General features: G+C 37.7%; 1 protein-coding gene across 3 annotated transcripts; it reads right to left on the bottom strand.

Moving 5' to 3' along the window:
- LOC104602985 (uncharacterized) lies at positions 1–13,724 on the bottom strand. 3 transcript variants are annotated; one of them, XR_736138.3, is made up of 16 exons: positions 13,056–13,724; positions 11,190–12,514; positions 10,917–11,098; positions 10,547–10,767; positions 9,929–9,997; positions 7,552–7,624; positions 7,224–7,380; positions 6,811–7,102; positions 6,618–6,732; positions 6,323–6,486; positions 5,992–6,066; positions 5,633–5,813; positions 5,388–5,495; positions 4,923–4,988; positions 4,472–4,523; positions 1–4,281 (listed from the first exon to the last, which is right to left on the bottom strand). XR_736138.3 is itself a non-coding variant. In XM_010266868.3 (13 exons), exons 1-13 carry the CDS (start codon positions 13,434–13,436, stop codon positions 5,464–5,466), a joined length of 3,267 nt encoding a protein of 1,088 aa, XP_010265170.1. In that variant the 5' UTR covers positions 13,437–13,724; the 3' UTR covers positions 5,158–5,463. The 3 variants fall into 3 exon arrangements, 1 of the variants encoding a protein (XP_010265170.1); XM_010266868.3 differs by lacking the exons at positions 1–4,281; positions 4,472–4,523; positions 4,923–4,988 and having other exon boundaries at positions 5,158–5,495; XR_016085451.1 differs by lacking the exons at positions 1–4,281; positions 4,472–4,523; positions 4,923–4,988; positions 5,388–5,495 and having other exon boundaries at positions 5,749–5,813; positions 6,649–6,732.
- Between the last annotated feature and the right edge of the window lie 492 nt (positions 13,725–14,216).

Raw genomic sequence — 14,216 nt, forward strand, 5'->3', positions numbered from 1 at the left:
TTTGGCATGTCCAAAAATGATTTATTCAGTAATTATAGTATTGATTAAAAAAATAGGAAGTATACAGGTTTTACAACTCAAGCACCACACCAAAACCATTAACCATTCTCCCTACTCATCCTAGTCATCACTAAGATTATTTTCAGAAGGAAGATTGACATCCTCACTCAAGCAATAGTACTAACAAGAACAACAATAGTAGTATGTAGTGGCAGTAGTATATCCATAACATTGCCTGGACTGAGATCAAGTTCATGGCATTGTCTGAATTATTCAAATCATCTGCTGGGCGGTGTTCTGTAACAAATTTAATACATGTGAGTACTCAGTACTTACAAAGGAGAAAACCTTTCTGGTTTCTTTCACCTCATGTTTACCTTCTCTGCAGAGAAAATGTGAGTACGTTCCACTTACTAATCTCCTGCAACTTTGTATCTACTAATTGAAATTTTTTCCTTTCTCTATTTGGTGGCAGGTGGAATCCTCCCTTTAGAATTGAAGGACTTGTTGGTCAACTCCCTCTTCACCCCTCCAAGAAGCGAGGCAACCAGGCAAGTTATATTATGGTGTATTTGGGAGGAGAGAAGTGAAAGACTGTTCAGTGATAAGGACAGGTCATTGAGAACATAAATATCAAAATGATTCGTTGGGTAAAGACTATGGAGTTACATTCACAATTTACGGTGGATGACATCATGATAAACTGAAAGCAGGTGCAGACCCTTCGACAGTTGATATTTTTAGATGGTTGAGATTCCCCCTCCCCTAAGCTTCATAAAACATAACTTTGATGGTTGCATCTAGGCAATCCAGATCAGTCAGGTGTTGGTGGAATATTCAGAAATGAAGAAGGAACAGTTTTGGCCATCTATTGATTTACAGATAGCGATCACAACTGAAGCAGAAGCATGGGCAGTTCTCCAAGGGCTTAGAAAGGCAAAGTCACTGAATTTCAGGAATCTAATTGTCAAGGGCGATTCAGATGTTGTAACAGGCATATTTTTCAAGGCGCCAAGGCGAGGCTAGGTGACTGGGGGGCGCCTTGTTGCCTAGTCGCCTAGGCGATGGATTTTTTATGTTAAAAACATAGATCCTAGGGTAGTTCCCTGGGTACCATAACCATATTTCTTTAATAGTCATTCATGATTTTCATAAGAAAAGTATAAATTTCATATTAAAGTATAGAAAATCAACACATTCATGAGAAGAAAAGGAAGGAGTATAAAATTCAAACAATATAGGGGCTGAACCCTTATTTTTGTTATAGGAAAAGAAGAAAATAAAAAGTATTGATAGTAGTAGTAGTAGTAGTAGTAGAAGAAGAAGAAGAATATATGGAAGAGGAAAATGTGCTGATTAGATAAAATTTTTAGTTCTTCCTTACTTATTGATTCAGGTTTTTAAGTCTTTGAGGGTTCAATAAAGCATTTAGCAATGTTTGTGTTGATTAAACCCTAATAAATAAGAAAATAATAAAAAGAAATTAGTATATAAACACACAAAATGATTATTTTAGTTTAATAATGTCTATTTTTTAATTATAATCTCAAAATAGAATGAATAAAAAAGTATTTTATAGTAGGAAGTAGAAAACTACTAGGTGATTAGGCGAGGCGAGCCTCAAAGGGCGCCTTGTCACCTAGGCGTCGCCTTGACAACTATGGTAACAGGATAGGTAATTGGTATTCAAGAGGGATCATATTATTTTGGGCAAAACACTAAAGTTGTATATTGGTGGATAATTTTCCACCTTGATGTAATACCTCAACTAAAGTAAATAAAATCTTTATCTACTATCAAAAAAATAGGAGAGATCATGGGAAACATAGACATGTCATAAGGGGCATAAAACAACTAATACATGAGCTAGGAGCCATTGTAAAATGAGTACCTCACTCTTTGAATGGGTTGGCAAAGCAAAGGGCTAGAAGGGATCAATTGTACTGGGGTCAAGAAACTCAAGAGGAGCTGTAACTGAACTTTTGAAGCAACATCACAGTATCATACTAAGATTTTTCCTCTAAAGCAATAAAATGAATTGACAGTTGTCTATCAAAAAAAATCTTTTCGAGCAGTTTAGGAAAATGTAAGGAGGAGAACTACGAGACATAAAAGGAAAAGTGGAGCAAGAAAAGGGAACAAAAAAAAAGCAACAGAGGAAGAATAGGAATCTCTAAGAGTTCCATGAAATATCAAATTGAAGAGAGATCCACTCCAATGATATATGGAATAGATAAATTGTTTTTTTTTCATCTATAAATCATGTAGTTGCTGCAATGGTTTCCCACAAGCTTCACAATGCATGGAAAATACAATTGTACAAAGAAAACAGGCCATCCTCCCTCCTTCCCACATCTTCCACATAGGTTCATGGATGATTATTATGTTTAAGCAAGTCCAATTGGCTGATAGCATGTTAGTGTCATTAGATCATTAGATGTATTCGCATTTAACTATTCACATTTATATTCATTTACATCATGTTATGTACTCACTTTTTGCTATACACAATTAATACAAATACTATTGTTACCATTCTCTAAAACTAATTTCCAAACAACAAAATTGAATTATATGAGTGCATGGGATAGATAGGCAGTGAAGTTACTCAGCAGCAGGAGAGGATATGATTCATTGGTAGAAAGAGCATGGACTCATTGATGAAAAATAGCATAGTAAAGCAGCAGAACAATGACAAAAAGTATAGAATATTCAACAGAATGAACCCAAATCCATTATAGCAAACAGTGTTTTAAAAGCACAGGGGGCTTTCTGTAACCAAGGCACAAGGCGAGGTGTGCACCTTTCTGAAGCATGGCACAAAATTTTTTTATAAATTCGAAAAAAATCAACAAAAATTATTAGAAATAGTATTAATTAAAAATACAAACTTAAATTTTAAAAGAAACTAAAAGTTTTAAAAAGCCTATTGTATCAAATTAAAATACACAACATAAAATATAAAACATATTTAAAGTAAAAATATAGAAATAAAATCAAACATAACATATAAAACATACTCAACCACTCAACAATTCAAGCATATGAAACTTCCAATCTGTTTATTTCTCTACCAATTGCATTACTCCAAGTGGCTAATGTGATGTTAAACATCTTGCATCCCTTAATTATACGAGGAAGAGAGAACAACACTAGCAAAAAAGGGGGATTCTAGCTTGAAAAGACACATAATTGGGCTGAGGTGCAAGTTGCATCAGGCACGGACCTTTTCAAAGGGGTTGCGCCTAGGCCTATATGAACCTTTTAATCACTGATAGCAAACATGGCCAATGTTTTAAAACGTTGAGGCAACGCGAGGCGTTCCACTACCTAGAGGCATGAGGCGTAGTTCAGAACGCAAGAGGCGTAAGCTCCCGAACACAAGGAGGCATTAGCCTCCTTAAGAGGAGGGGGGTTAGGAGGAGGATGAAGAGGAAGGGGGGATCTCATTTTTCTTTATTTTTAATAAAAATCTTTAATACTAAGAAGAATAAAGATGCATAACATTAGTTGAAAGGGGGGGTCTTGTCAAAGTGGAGGCAAGCAGAGCAAGACCCCCCTAACTCAAAAAAACAAATTGGGCTGCACCGAAAAGGGGGCGGGGGGGCCTGGGGGGCGAAGCCCCCCAGCCAAAGGGGCAGGGGGCAAACCACTTTCTTTCCCCTTATCTTTTCTTCCCTTTCCTTTCCTTTCCTTTCCTTTTTTTTTTTCTTTTTCTTTTTTCCTTTTTATATAAGATGTGCATGAAGCGCATGAGGTGTACGCCTCTAGCACACCTCATGAAAAAAGCACATGAGGCGTACACCTTAGAGGTGTCAGCGCCTCTGGCATACGCCTCAGGGCGTTTTGGGAGCGCCTCGCCTGGAGGTGCGCCTCCAAGCGTATGCCTCCCACGCCTTTTAAAACACTGAACATGGCAACAATTTCATTACACCATTCAGCAAAGGTTTTTTTCACCCAATAACTACTATTCAGTGGAATCGTGTATAATAAAAGAACAATGGATAAACACAATGTAGCCCTAGACTTAGAAATTGATTAGTCAAGGTATCTAGAACTCAAACTGGAAAAACTACTTTCCTAAACATTAAACAAAAAAATGAGAAAACTTTAGGTAAAAAATGAGAAATAAAATTCTAAAAGAATAATTAAATGTATACACTTACCATCACAAGCCATACCCTGATTCCTAAACATCAATAAGGTGGATGGTGCTCAATGAATATGAGAGCTAGATTACTTACAGAAATTCCAGATAGTTAGCAACCATAGTAGCATAACCTAGAACGAGAAAGAAAGAAAAACAAGGCATGTCAAAACATCGACACTTAAATTCAATATTGTTGTTACTGCAGCCTATTAAGAAAGAAAAAGGCAAATGAAAAAAAAAAAGAAAGAAAAGAAAAAACATAGAACATCAGATCAAGTTAATGAACACAAAACAAAATCAAAGGGGGAACAAACTACTCACCAAGCTACATATTCACCATAGAGCTGCAACCACTCATCTCCAGTGCAAAAGCCTCCAGAATGACCAAAGCATAGATCAGATGTAGTGGAGTTTATAAAAATACAGAGAGTAAACAGACAAAGATGTTTAAATAGTAGTGTGCAAAGCATATCAGGAAGAACCATTTTTCTTAAAATAGTAGTTTGCTAAAGCATTTTACAACATATAACAAAATATTGAAAATGTTATGGGCAAGGCAACCTCTCTCTCTCTCTCCATATATATAGTTGTGAAATAACGAGGAACAAGATTTTTGGTGGCCACATAAATAACAGACCACTGGATAGCAGTATGATTTAAAAAGTTAAATCCAATTTCCAACACAGTTCAAAGCTAGAATATTACAGTTACAACCATGTCAAAAAGTTTTAATGGTGTGACAGTAAGCTGCCTAATAAACAAACCAGGGTACCTTCTTTTTGTTTGCCCTCTAAGCATCTAAAGCACTGATCGTTGCCTCATAGCACTGGAAGAAACCCTGAATGAAAAATATAATTAGACTCTCTAGGATCCAAGTAACTTGGATAAATGAACAGACAGTGCACAAAATGAAACCAAAAGAAATGCAACATCCAAGTTTTCCATTAGCAATCCCTGAATGGAGATGGAAGCTGGCTATCAGAAAAGACAACTTTCAATATCCATCATTTCTGAAAGTTAAAGGAAGCGTATATGTGTTTCTTTACAACGTCATAGTTTAACTACTACTATTATTGAGAATTTTCAAATGCAAAAGGAACCTGCCAAAGGTTGCAGGGAACCATATTAAAACTTCAAAAGAAAATGTCATGGAGGAAGCAAATGTCATAAATCTTTACAAAGCCCAACATCAAGAATGACTACAAGAGATGAAAACGCCTTCGGCAAGTTGTCTTACAATAGAGACAGAACACATCCCACTGGAAGAACCGCCAAGTAGGAAGGTCTCCAAACCAAACATCTTTTTTCGCACTTCAGCCACGCCAGTAACTCTGTGTCCAATGCTCTTGGGACAACACAGAGAAGATAAAGAGACAAAGAAATGCTCAATAATTAGAGAACTGAAAAGTTGAGACCATAATGTACATGTATCTAGATCAACATCATTCTGGAGTCAAAAAATCAGCATCTTTGTTCACTTGCCAGTGATGAATGGATGACTCAATGCTTGAGAGACTGTCATTCTCTTTTCTGGATCCAATATAAATATTCTTTCTAAAAGATCCTTGAAATTGGCCAACATCTTTGGATCCTCACCAGGAGAACTTGTAATTAAAGAACCAATATCCTTTGGCTTAATATTGAGAAGAAGCCTCTTTACAGCCTGCAAAAGCAAAGTAGAAAGATAAACCAAGTTCATAGAAAACATTGTAGAAAATTAAACATTTTTCTAGAGTCTAGACCTAAATCCCTAATCAACATTATCTTTAATATTTTGACGAACCACTGTTAACTTATCAGCAATAAATTGACCACCCTGTAATAGAAAAGATAATGCCCACCTTTTTCGTAACAGGATCTTCTTCGGTAGCATGGAAATTCAAATCCTGGTCAAAATGCTGATCAGTAAATGCACCCTGTATTAAGACAAACAGATAGAAGATATGTCACCACAAAATCAATAGGTCTAATCACATTACAGGTGTCTTTAATATCAATAAATACAAAAGACATCAAAAGTTACTAGACATACTTGCCACATTATATGAATTAATGAAAGCAACATAAAAATTCATGATCATGGAGAACATGGGAGACAAACCCAAGATTCAGAGAAAGGAAAAACAATGCAAAAAATCAGCTTTTATAATTACACAGAAATCAAAATTCAACCTTCCGCAGCATCTTCTTTGGAAAGGGACCCTTTAATTCCATGTGGAGGCGAAGCATGTCATTGTTTGATGGACCAGGAAAAAGAACCTTCCCAGTATAAAGCTCATACAAACAGCAACCAACAGACCAAATATCCATTGGATGATCATAAGGCAAGCCAAGAACTGCAGCAACATGATACAAGTTCAGGTCTTATGGTACAACCAATGAAGATCTTTATTTAATGAAGCATCAAGAATGGATCCAACAATCAGAACTCCAAACATCTTTACCAATCATAAGTCATAGGACTTACTTATTTCAGGAGCACGATAAAAACGGCTCACCAAGTATGGAGTGATCTCATTTTTTCCAGCGAACATTGCATTGCCAAAATCACAAAGCTTCAGCACATTTTTCGCCTCATTAACCTAAAACCAACAACAAGTCAACAACAAAATGGTGAAAAGTTATAAAAGAGCCCAACAAATCAAGAAAAATGAACTTACCAGCATATTATCTGGCTTTATGTCACAATGCAAAACACCACAGTTTCTGAGATGCTTCAATGCAATAAAAAGCTGCTTTGCATATGCCCTCACAGCAGTCAGTTTAAGACCAATATTACGACCAAACTTCTTTAGAACCTCACGAAGATTCATATGAAGAGATTCAAAAACTAAGCAAAGATGATTCCGGTACTTGAAACTTGAGAGAAATCGAACACAATGACGCCGATCCTCAGGATCTGCACCAGCTAGCTTCTTCAATATGACAAGTTCCTCCATACCCGCCTTGTACCTGTTTAAGGGAATTTTAGAAAACAGTAAATTTTATGAATGATAATAAAAGTATAAAACCCAAACCCAACACTTAATACAAATGAACTAATGTCTAAGAAAAAAGAACCTCATTTACTGACATGGTCTCATTATTGCGTATGATTTTTATAGCCACTTCTTCTGGATCACCTCTTCCAGCCTTGAGATCCTTTGCACGGACTACAGTAGAAAAAACGCCTTTCCCGTGAGCAGCAGTAATTTCATATCGACCGTCAAGTATTTCCCCAAATCGGTAACCTGTATAGGAATGACATAATTAACCGTGCCCACAAGACAATGCAGCACAGGAATGACATAATGAAGAGATCAGCACTGAATCAATTAAAAATACAGGCATAGAAATTCAGCCACCTACATCTGCTGAAGAAAAGCAAAAGAAGGGGAGAAAAAAAATGAAAAATGACTTACTATAGTATCCCTCTGCATCGTCCCAATTATCATGAAGACCACTCCTTTCAATCTGTAGACCATCTCCTTTCCCCTGCAAAAGGTAAATGATTTGAACATCAACTTTCAAAATACACAAGGAAAAAGAAGGAAAGATTACTTGCATCATCTACATAGAGAGAATGGAATAAGAATAACTGGAAGAACAATCAGCACACTCCCATATCATTTTTTTTATCAGTGGTGCACTCCCATATCATTGTCATTTAAGGCAAAAAAACAGTCAAATTGAAAGCATCCATGGACATCCTTGAATTCATCCAAAATAACTAAACTCAGAGTTTTTCGTTTCTAAAACTAGTCAAATAGTGATTGAACAATAACTGATTCAATAAATCCTAGATAAAAGGAAACAAAGGTATAGATGTTGTACCCACAAGTGAACATTTTCTACAATTGCTATCCCCCTCAAACTTGAAGGACAGTCAAATCCACCATTGACATTGAAGGTGGACATCCAGAAACCAGACTTAACTGAAGCCAAGCACAAAGACCATAAATAAATCAAATTGGAGATCCAGACCAAGTAATAGCAAAATGTGCAGTTGCCAAAGCACTTCCTTTATTGACGATGAAAAGAAGGAAAGACAAACCATTGTATTGAACAAAATAAGATTGAATAGGCAATTAGGAATATAGTAGCAAATCACAAAAGAATGCTTTCCAATACAAATTTTAGTACATCTTCATGAAACTCCTGAAGATCGTATTACCAAATTTGGATTACATGCATATATCAGAATCAGAGAAATGCAACATCTTATGAAGCACAGCCTGCAATGTATCAGCTTTCACTGCCTCAAAACCATTTTCGTAAATGTTGTGGATTTTTCATAAGACATTCTAGGCCTCGGAAGAGGGAACCTGACCATTGTAAATCTACAACAAGTCTTAAACTACTGCAGTTTGATCTTCTGCACTAAAGATGTATAAGGATAAAGGCATAGCCAGGGGCAAACCAAGGACTTGGGTAGAAGTAATAAGAAATGATTTAAGCACCCATAGATTGTGCTGTGCAATTCTGAGATGGAGCATCTTTTTCTGCATCGTAGCTTCACTTGGGAGAGATGGATGAAAGTTCTAAAGGTGTTTAGAGTTCAGCTGTGTTTTCCCAAGGGTTTACTGGCACTGTTAATGAGCTGGATTGTGGGTTGTTTGTCAAGGAAAGGATGGATTGTTTGGAAGGTAGTGCCAGCAGCAGTTCTGTGGTCAATTTGGAACGAAAGAAACAGGAGGCTTTCTAAGATAAGTTCATTTCAGAAGAGTTGGTTTTAAAAGACATTTGGGGTAGGATATACTCATGGGTGGTGGGTCACACAAGTTATTCAAGAATATTCCTTACAGATCTTTTTTGATCATAGCAATCTCTTTGTATGATTTGTTCAACAGTGATTTTTTTGGGGTGTACAAAGTCAATACTTGCCTTGTCCGGTGCCTTACTGGGCAAGGTCTTTATACATGTTCAGTGTTTTTTTTGGATCAGCAAAATAAATTCATTAATTAATGTCTGAGATAAATACAATGTTTTAGCTACATAGTAGCCCAACAAACTCAAACAGTATACAGATTGCCCACATTCTCATCCCCCTTTTTTTTATAGATACACATTCGCATCCCCTTTTGCTACTACAGATTACATCATTGCCCAAAATAAATTGGATCTATCAGCTCCCTGTTTTGCTAGGATATCTGCCAACCCATTTGCTGTCCTTTTAACCCAGCCAAAACTTGAGTTACAGCTCTTTGCAAGAGATCAATCAATTCCCTGAAAGCAAATCTGTATTTCCAAGGGGCAGAGTTGACTTGATTCACCCGAGACATAACCAGCAAAGAGCCTCCATCTACTTCTAGCTCTCTCACTCCTAGCTGTACTGCTAGTTTTAGTCCTTGTAAGAGAACCACTAACTCAGCTTTTATCGAGTTTCCAAATCCAATTGGCCCTGAGAATAAGGCCACCACTACTCCTTAATGGTCTCTAAAGATAACCCCAATACCTGCCCCTCCCTGGATTGCCAAAAGAGCTACCATCAAACTTTAGTTTCAGTTTATTTGGCTCCAGGGGGTTCCATTCCATTCTCACAGTTTCTTTATGTGTATCGGTTTGCACCACTTTATTTAATGAAATACTTTACCATTCTCTCAAAAAATGATTTAAGCACCCATAATTTGTCGATGGATATGGCACTGACTGAACAAAACAGATTGGCAAAACAGGATTCATGTAGCCAACCCAAGATAGTTGGGACAAGGCTTAGATGATGATGATATTGTGAATTTGCCATATCACTTTTACATAAAAAAATTGCAATTCAAAATGGAAACAAGAGTTGATAATTACCGGCTTACGAACTCCAGCAGGTGACTCTCCAAAAATATCGTCACAAAACATGTCATTTGATCTCTCACTCTGCAGAAATTGATAAACCGGTTAACCCAACAGGATTAGAAACAAAAGGCAGATAAAAAGGTCCAAATACATACACACACAGATTTCTAAATAAAATGAGGAATCAATACTCATTCTTAACAACTGTCAGGATTGAAAGTTAAGTTTTGTATGTTGGTCAGTTTTAAATGGGAGTAAGAAAGCTAAAATTGTGTGGTTCTGCATTTTTTATGTGGTTTGTTGGGAGGACAAAGAGAAATAGACGAGTCTTTGAGGACAAGGCAAGATCCAAGAAGGAACCCTGTCCCTCATTGGGAGAAGAAATTTGGACTGGGTTTGTTTCTTCCTGAATTTTCAGGGATGTCAATAGAGTTGCTTGGGGCTGCTTTTTGGTCATCTTTGGAATGAGAGGGGAGTTAATGAATTGCATTTTTGTTGGTTTGTCTTTTGATAGGTGATTTCTCATTACCTCTTGTGGCTGTACTGTCACCATTTCTTTTCAGTTAATGAACTTTTCGTTTTAATTTACCTTCAAAAAAATAACAGATACAGGGATTTATGTTCACAAACCTTTGGTGAACCATCTCCTAGGCCCCCAACACCAGAAGTCCTCTGATGATCCAAAGCTCCATTTTGTGGTGGTGATTTCCCCACAGAAAATGGCACACCAACAGCATAGAAATCTGAAGTCTCTTTCCTACCCTCAACAACTTCAAGGCCAGCACTAACAGCAGCTTTTGAAGAGCAAGGCTGCTCTTTTGGCACATCAACATTGGAAGAATTCTTTTCCTCTGATCAAAAATAATTTAGCTTAAGTGCAAAGCAAAGTAAACTAGAACCCCACCAATATAAGAACAAAACGGAAATAAAACATAAGGCAGATGCCAAAACTCAAAATACAGTATTTCTACACTAAACTTGGAAGGTATTTTGAAGATACCTTTATCCACAATTTGAGAATGAGATTCAACCTGTTGTTGCAAGTGCTGCTGTTTATATTTTTCTAAAATAGCTTGTCTTCTTTTTCTGCTCTCCTCCTTAATTCTGTCAATGTCTTCCTCTTCCTGCTCCGCAAGTTGCAATGCAACCTTGTCTTCATAATTTTCTTCTTCATCATCATCTCTGAACATGAAAAAATACAAACGAAGTCAAATACAAATCAATCCAAGAAAGGCACAGCAATTAAGTGATTGTGCTTCAGGAGAAGTCCAACCTTTGTAGATTCTCTTCATGCCCCTCTGAAACATTATTCATAGAATTAGGTGCTTTCTTTGCATCTTTTGTTCTTGTTCTTTCCCGTCGCTCAGGTTCATCATATTTTGGATGCTTGGAATCCTTATGCCTATCTCGACTACCATAGTCATCTTTAGGACCATCATAATTATGTCTGCTCACTCTGTCAAACTCAGTCTCCCTACTTCTATCCTTATCCCTACCTCTCTCCCTCTCCCTCTCCCTCTCACTATTCCTATCTCTATCCCTATCTCTTGTCTTTTCCCTGTCCCTTTCCCTATCCCTGTCTCTATACCTTTCCCTGTCCCCATCCCTTTCCCTATCTCTATCTCTATCCTTACCCCTATCCCTTTCTCTTGTATCCCGACTGCCATGTTTATCCTCTCGTTCACTGTATCTGCTATAACTACTACTCCGCTCCCTTCCTCTGTCCCTCACCCAGTCTCTACTACTATGCATGTCCTCCCTACTGTATCTTACCACTATTTCATGATCAGAATCATTCTTGTTCTTCTCTTGCAATACACTACGGGACTGAGATCTCCTCTCTCTTGCATGCTCAGGAGACCTCAACCTGTTCCTAGAATGGACCTCATCATAGTACCTATTATTCCTGTACTTCATACTTTCAGGAGACTTTGATCTTCTTCTATGTTCTGTACCAATTTTGTCAGAATCTATTAGTTCCAAAGGTTTACTTAATTCATCTCTTATTGAATCAGTTTTAGCCCCTTGATCATCTCTTTTTCTGTTCTTTCTTGAGCCCATATCTTCTCCAGCTACCGGAGATCTCGACCTAGTACACCTTCTTGATGCAGTTTCTTTAGCATCCCTGTAATCCTTTTCCTTTCTTGTTCCTTTTAGAGGGGACATATAATCCTCTCCAGGAAATTTCTGACTAATATCCCCATTGGCATGAAGCAACATGTCATCACTTGAGGATGAGCCAATATGTTTCTTTTCCCTGGACTTCAAGGCTTCAGATTCGGAACTTGACCCATTAATCTCTGCTTCTCCATATTCCTGACCAGATGCCAAATGGCCAATCCTTGAATCTCTGGAGCCACCAGCCCTGGCAGGTGCATTTTTTATATCTTTCCTGTCAGAACGTTCATGAAGCTGATTGCCAATCTCCTCTCTCCTATCCCCCGCCAAATCCAATGTTGTATCATCAACGTTATACTCTTTGGATGTTTTTGAACTTTGAGCATTCTTTCCTACGCTATTCTCTGTCAGCACATTACGATTTAGCTCAGGCTTTTCTTGACCTTTACCAGAAGCGGTGTCTCCCTCGGCGTGATCCTCCTACAACAAAGAAATAGACAGAATTAGTGCATAGGGTATAAGCTCATAAAGACATAAGATCTATTGCAGTTTTTACATGTCAACATGAAATTAACCAACGTGCGGATAGTTCTCACTAATTTATTAGTCTCCATAGGTCAACAAGTTATGCCTATAGTACGCCTGAAAATTGTGCAACGGGATACCGGGATTCAACTTCACTAGAAATTCGTGTAACGCAAACGGATCTTCTAATTTACAACTAATCCCAATAAACAACATGGTAACCAGAATGAGCTTCAATAAACCGAAACTAATGTAGAAAGTAGAAACAGTGAAAAGGATGAGTTATAGGGAGTTGTCTCTTAATGCCAGATAAGAAAAGCAAAATATGTTCCAACGATTTCAGAAGAAATCTCAACGAGGTCTCAAGTCCCAATAATATCCAAACAAATTGAAACAAAATCAACAGATAACAGGATGCAAGGAAAACGAAATTTGGGAGTTTGAAACCGAAATTAGAAAAGGAAAAGGGAATGAAATAGAAGGAATCTGCACGTACCCGATCCCGATTATCCGATCCGCCAGCGACTTCACCTGGCTCAATCTCGCCGGATTCAACACCAGAGTTTGTTTTCTCCTTCACCACTGCAACATCGCCAACTCCATAACCCTCCTCTTCTTCTTCAAGGATCTCACCCTCTTCTTTTTCGTCGTCTGGACGTGAATTAGAACCTGAGACAACAGAAACAGGAAGAGCAATTTCTTCTTCATGTTTGCTGCCAAGGTCGCTTTTGCTTCTGCGATGGCGATGGTGGTGCCGATGATGGCTGCTGCTGTGGTGGTGTCGGTGGCTGTGCTTTCGGCGCTTGGCCCCCTCCTCAGCTCCATCATCGGGAGACCTCCTGTGCTTCTTTCGAGTGTCAGCTTCGTCCCCCGCCATGGACGTTCCAGGAGTTAATTAGGGTTAGGGTTGGTCGGTATTTGGGTTAGGAACGGAAGACGAACTTCAGACGGAGAAATACAGGTGCAGGGCTGATGTAAGAACGCGGGCGGCGGGCTCGCTCGTGCAAAAGGCTTTAAAGCATAAAGTTACCGGTAACCAAAGAAGCTTATCTTCAATATATTCCGAGATCTTGCTTATTCGTCCTTACTTCGGGAGAGAAATAGAGAATCAAAGAAAGGAGCGCGTTTGGTTAGGGTGAATTGATTTTGCTTTTTCTTTTCTTCTTCAAGTTCTTGTTTTTGGCTATTCAACATTTTTATCTCATTTTGCATCCTTTCTTTAGGCAGTGTTTGGTATGCCTTCCGTTTATATGCCTTTCTATCATGCCGATTGGTATGCATAGGTATTGATAAAAGTTGGTCTTGATTTATGTGTGCACTAACCATTGGAGAAGCATCATTTTAACACTTTTTCCAATGATTAAACATTTATTCATTGCTTTACTGATGTGATGCTTAGTGACATATAACTATCAATAAATCACATAAAAAAATGTTTACCAACCATTTTTTTTCAGTTTTGAAGACAAATCAAATACAAATGTTTATTTAATAAATGGAAGCAACGCCAAACATATACTTAATGTAAGGAAAAGTATTTCCCTTTTTATGGATTTAAAAAAGAGTGAAAGGAGATGGGATTTTTTAATAATAATAATTTAGAGGAAAGGAGATGGGATTTCGTGAAACAAAAATCATAAGAACACCCTATCTCTCC

The sequence above is a fragment of the Nelumbo nucifera genome, chromosome 4, assembly GCF_055504915.1.
Source record: "Nelumbo nucifera cultivar China Antique chromosome 4, China Antique-T2T, whole genome shotgun sequence".
NCBI classification, from domain to species: domain Eukaryota; kingdom Viridiplantae; phylum Streptophyta; class Magnoliopsida; order Proteales; family Nelumbonaceae; genus Nelumbo; species Nelumbo nucifera.

Bases quoted from the DNA above. Each gene is read 5' to 3' on its own strand.
- LOC104602985 (XM_010266868.3), bottom strand. From the start codon at position 13,436: ATGGCGGGGGACGAAGCTGACACTCGAAAGAAGCACAGGAGGTCTCCC. The intron at 7,381-7,551 runs GTAAGTCATTTT...ATTCCTATACAG, and splicing joins CGATGCAGAGGGATACTATA to GTTACCGATTTGGGGAAATA. The intron at 6,067-6,322 runs GTTGAATTTTGA...GTCTTAATACAG, and splicing joins CAAAGAAGATGCTGCGGAAG to GGTGCATTTACTGATCAGCA.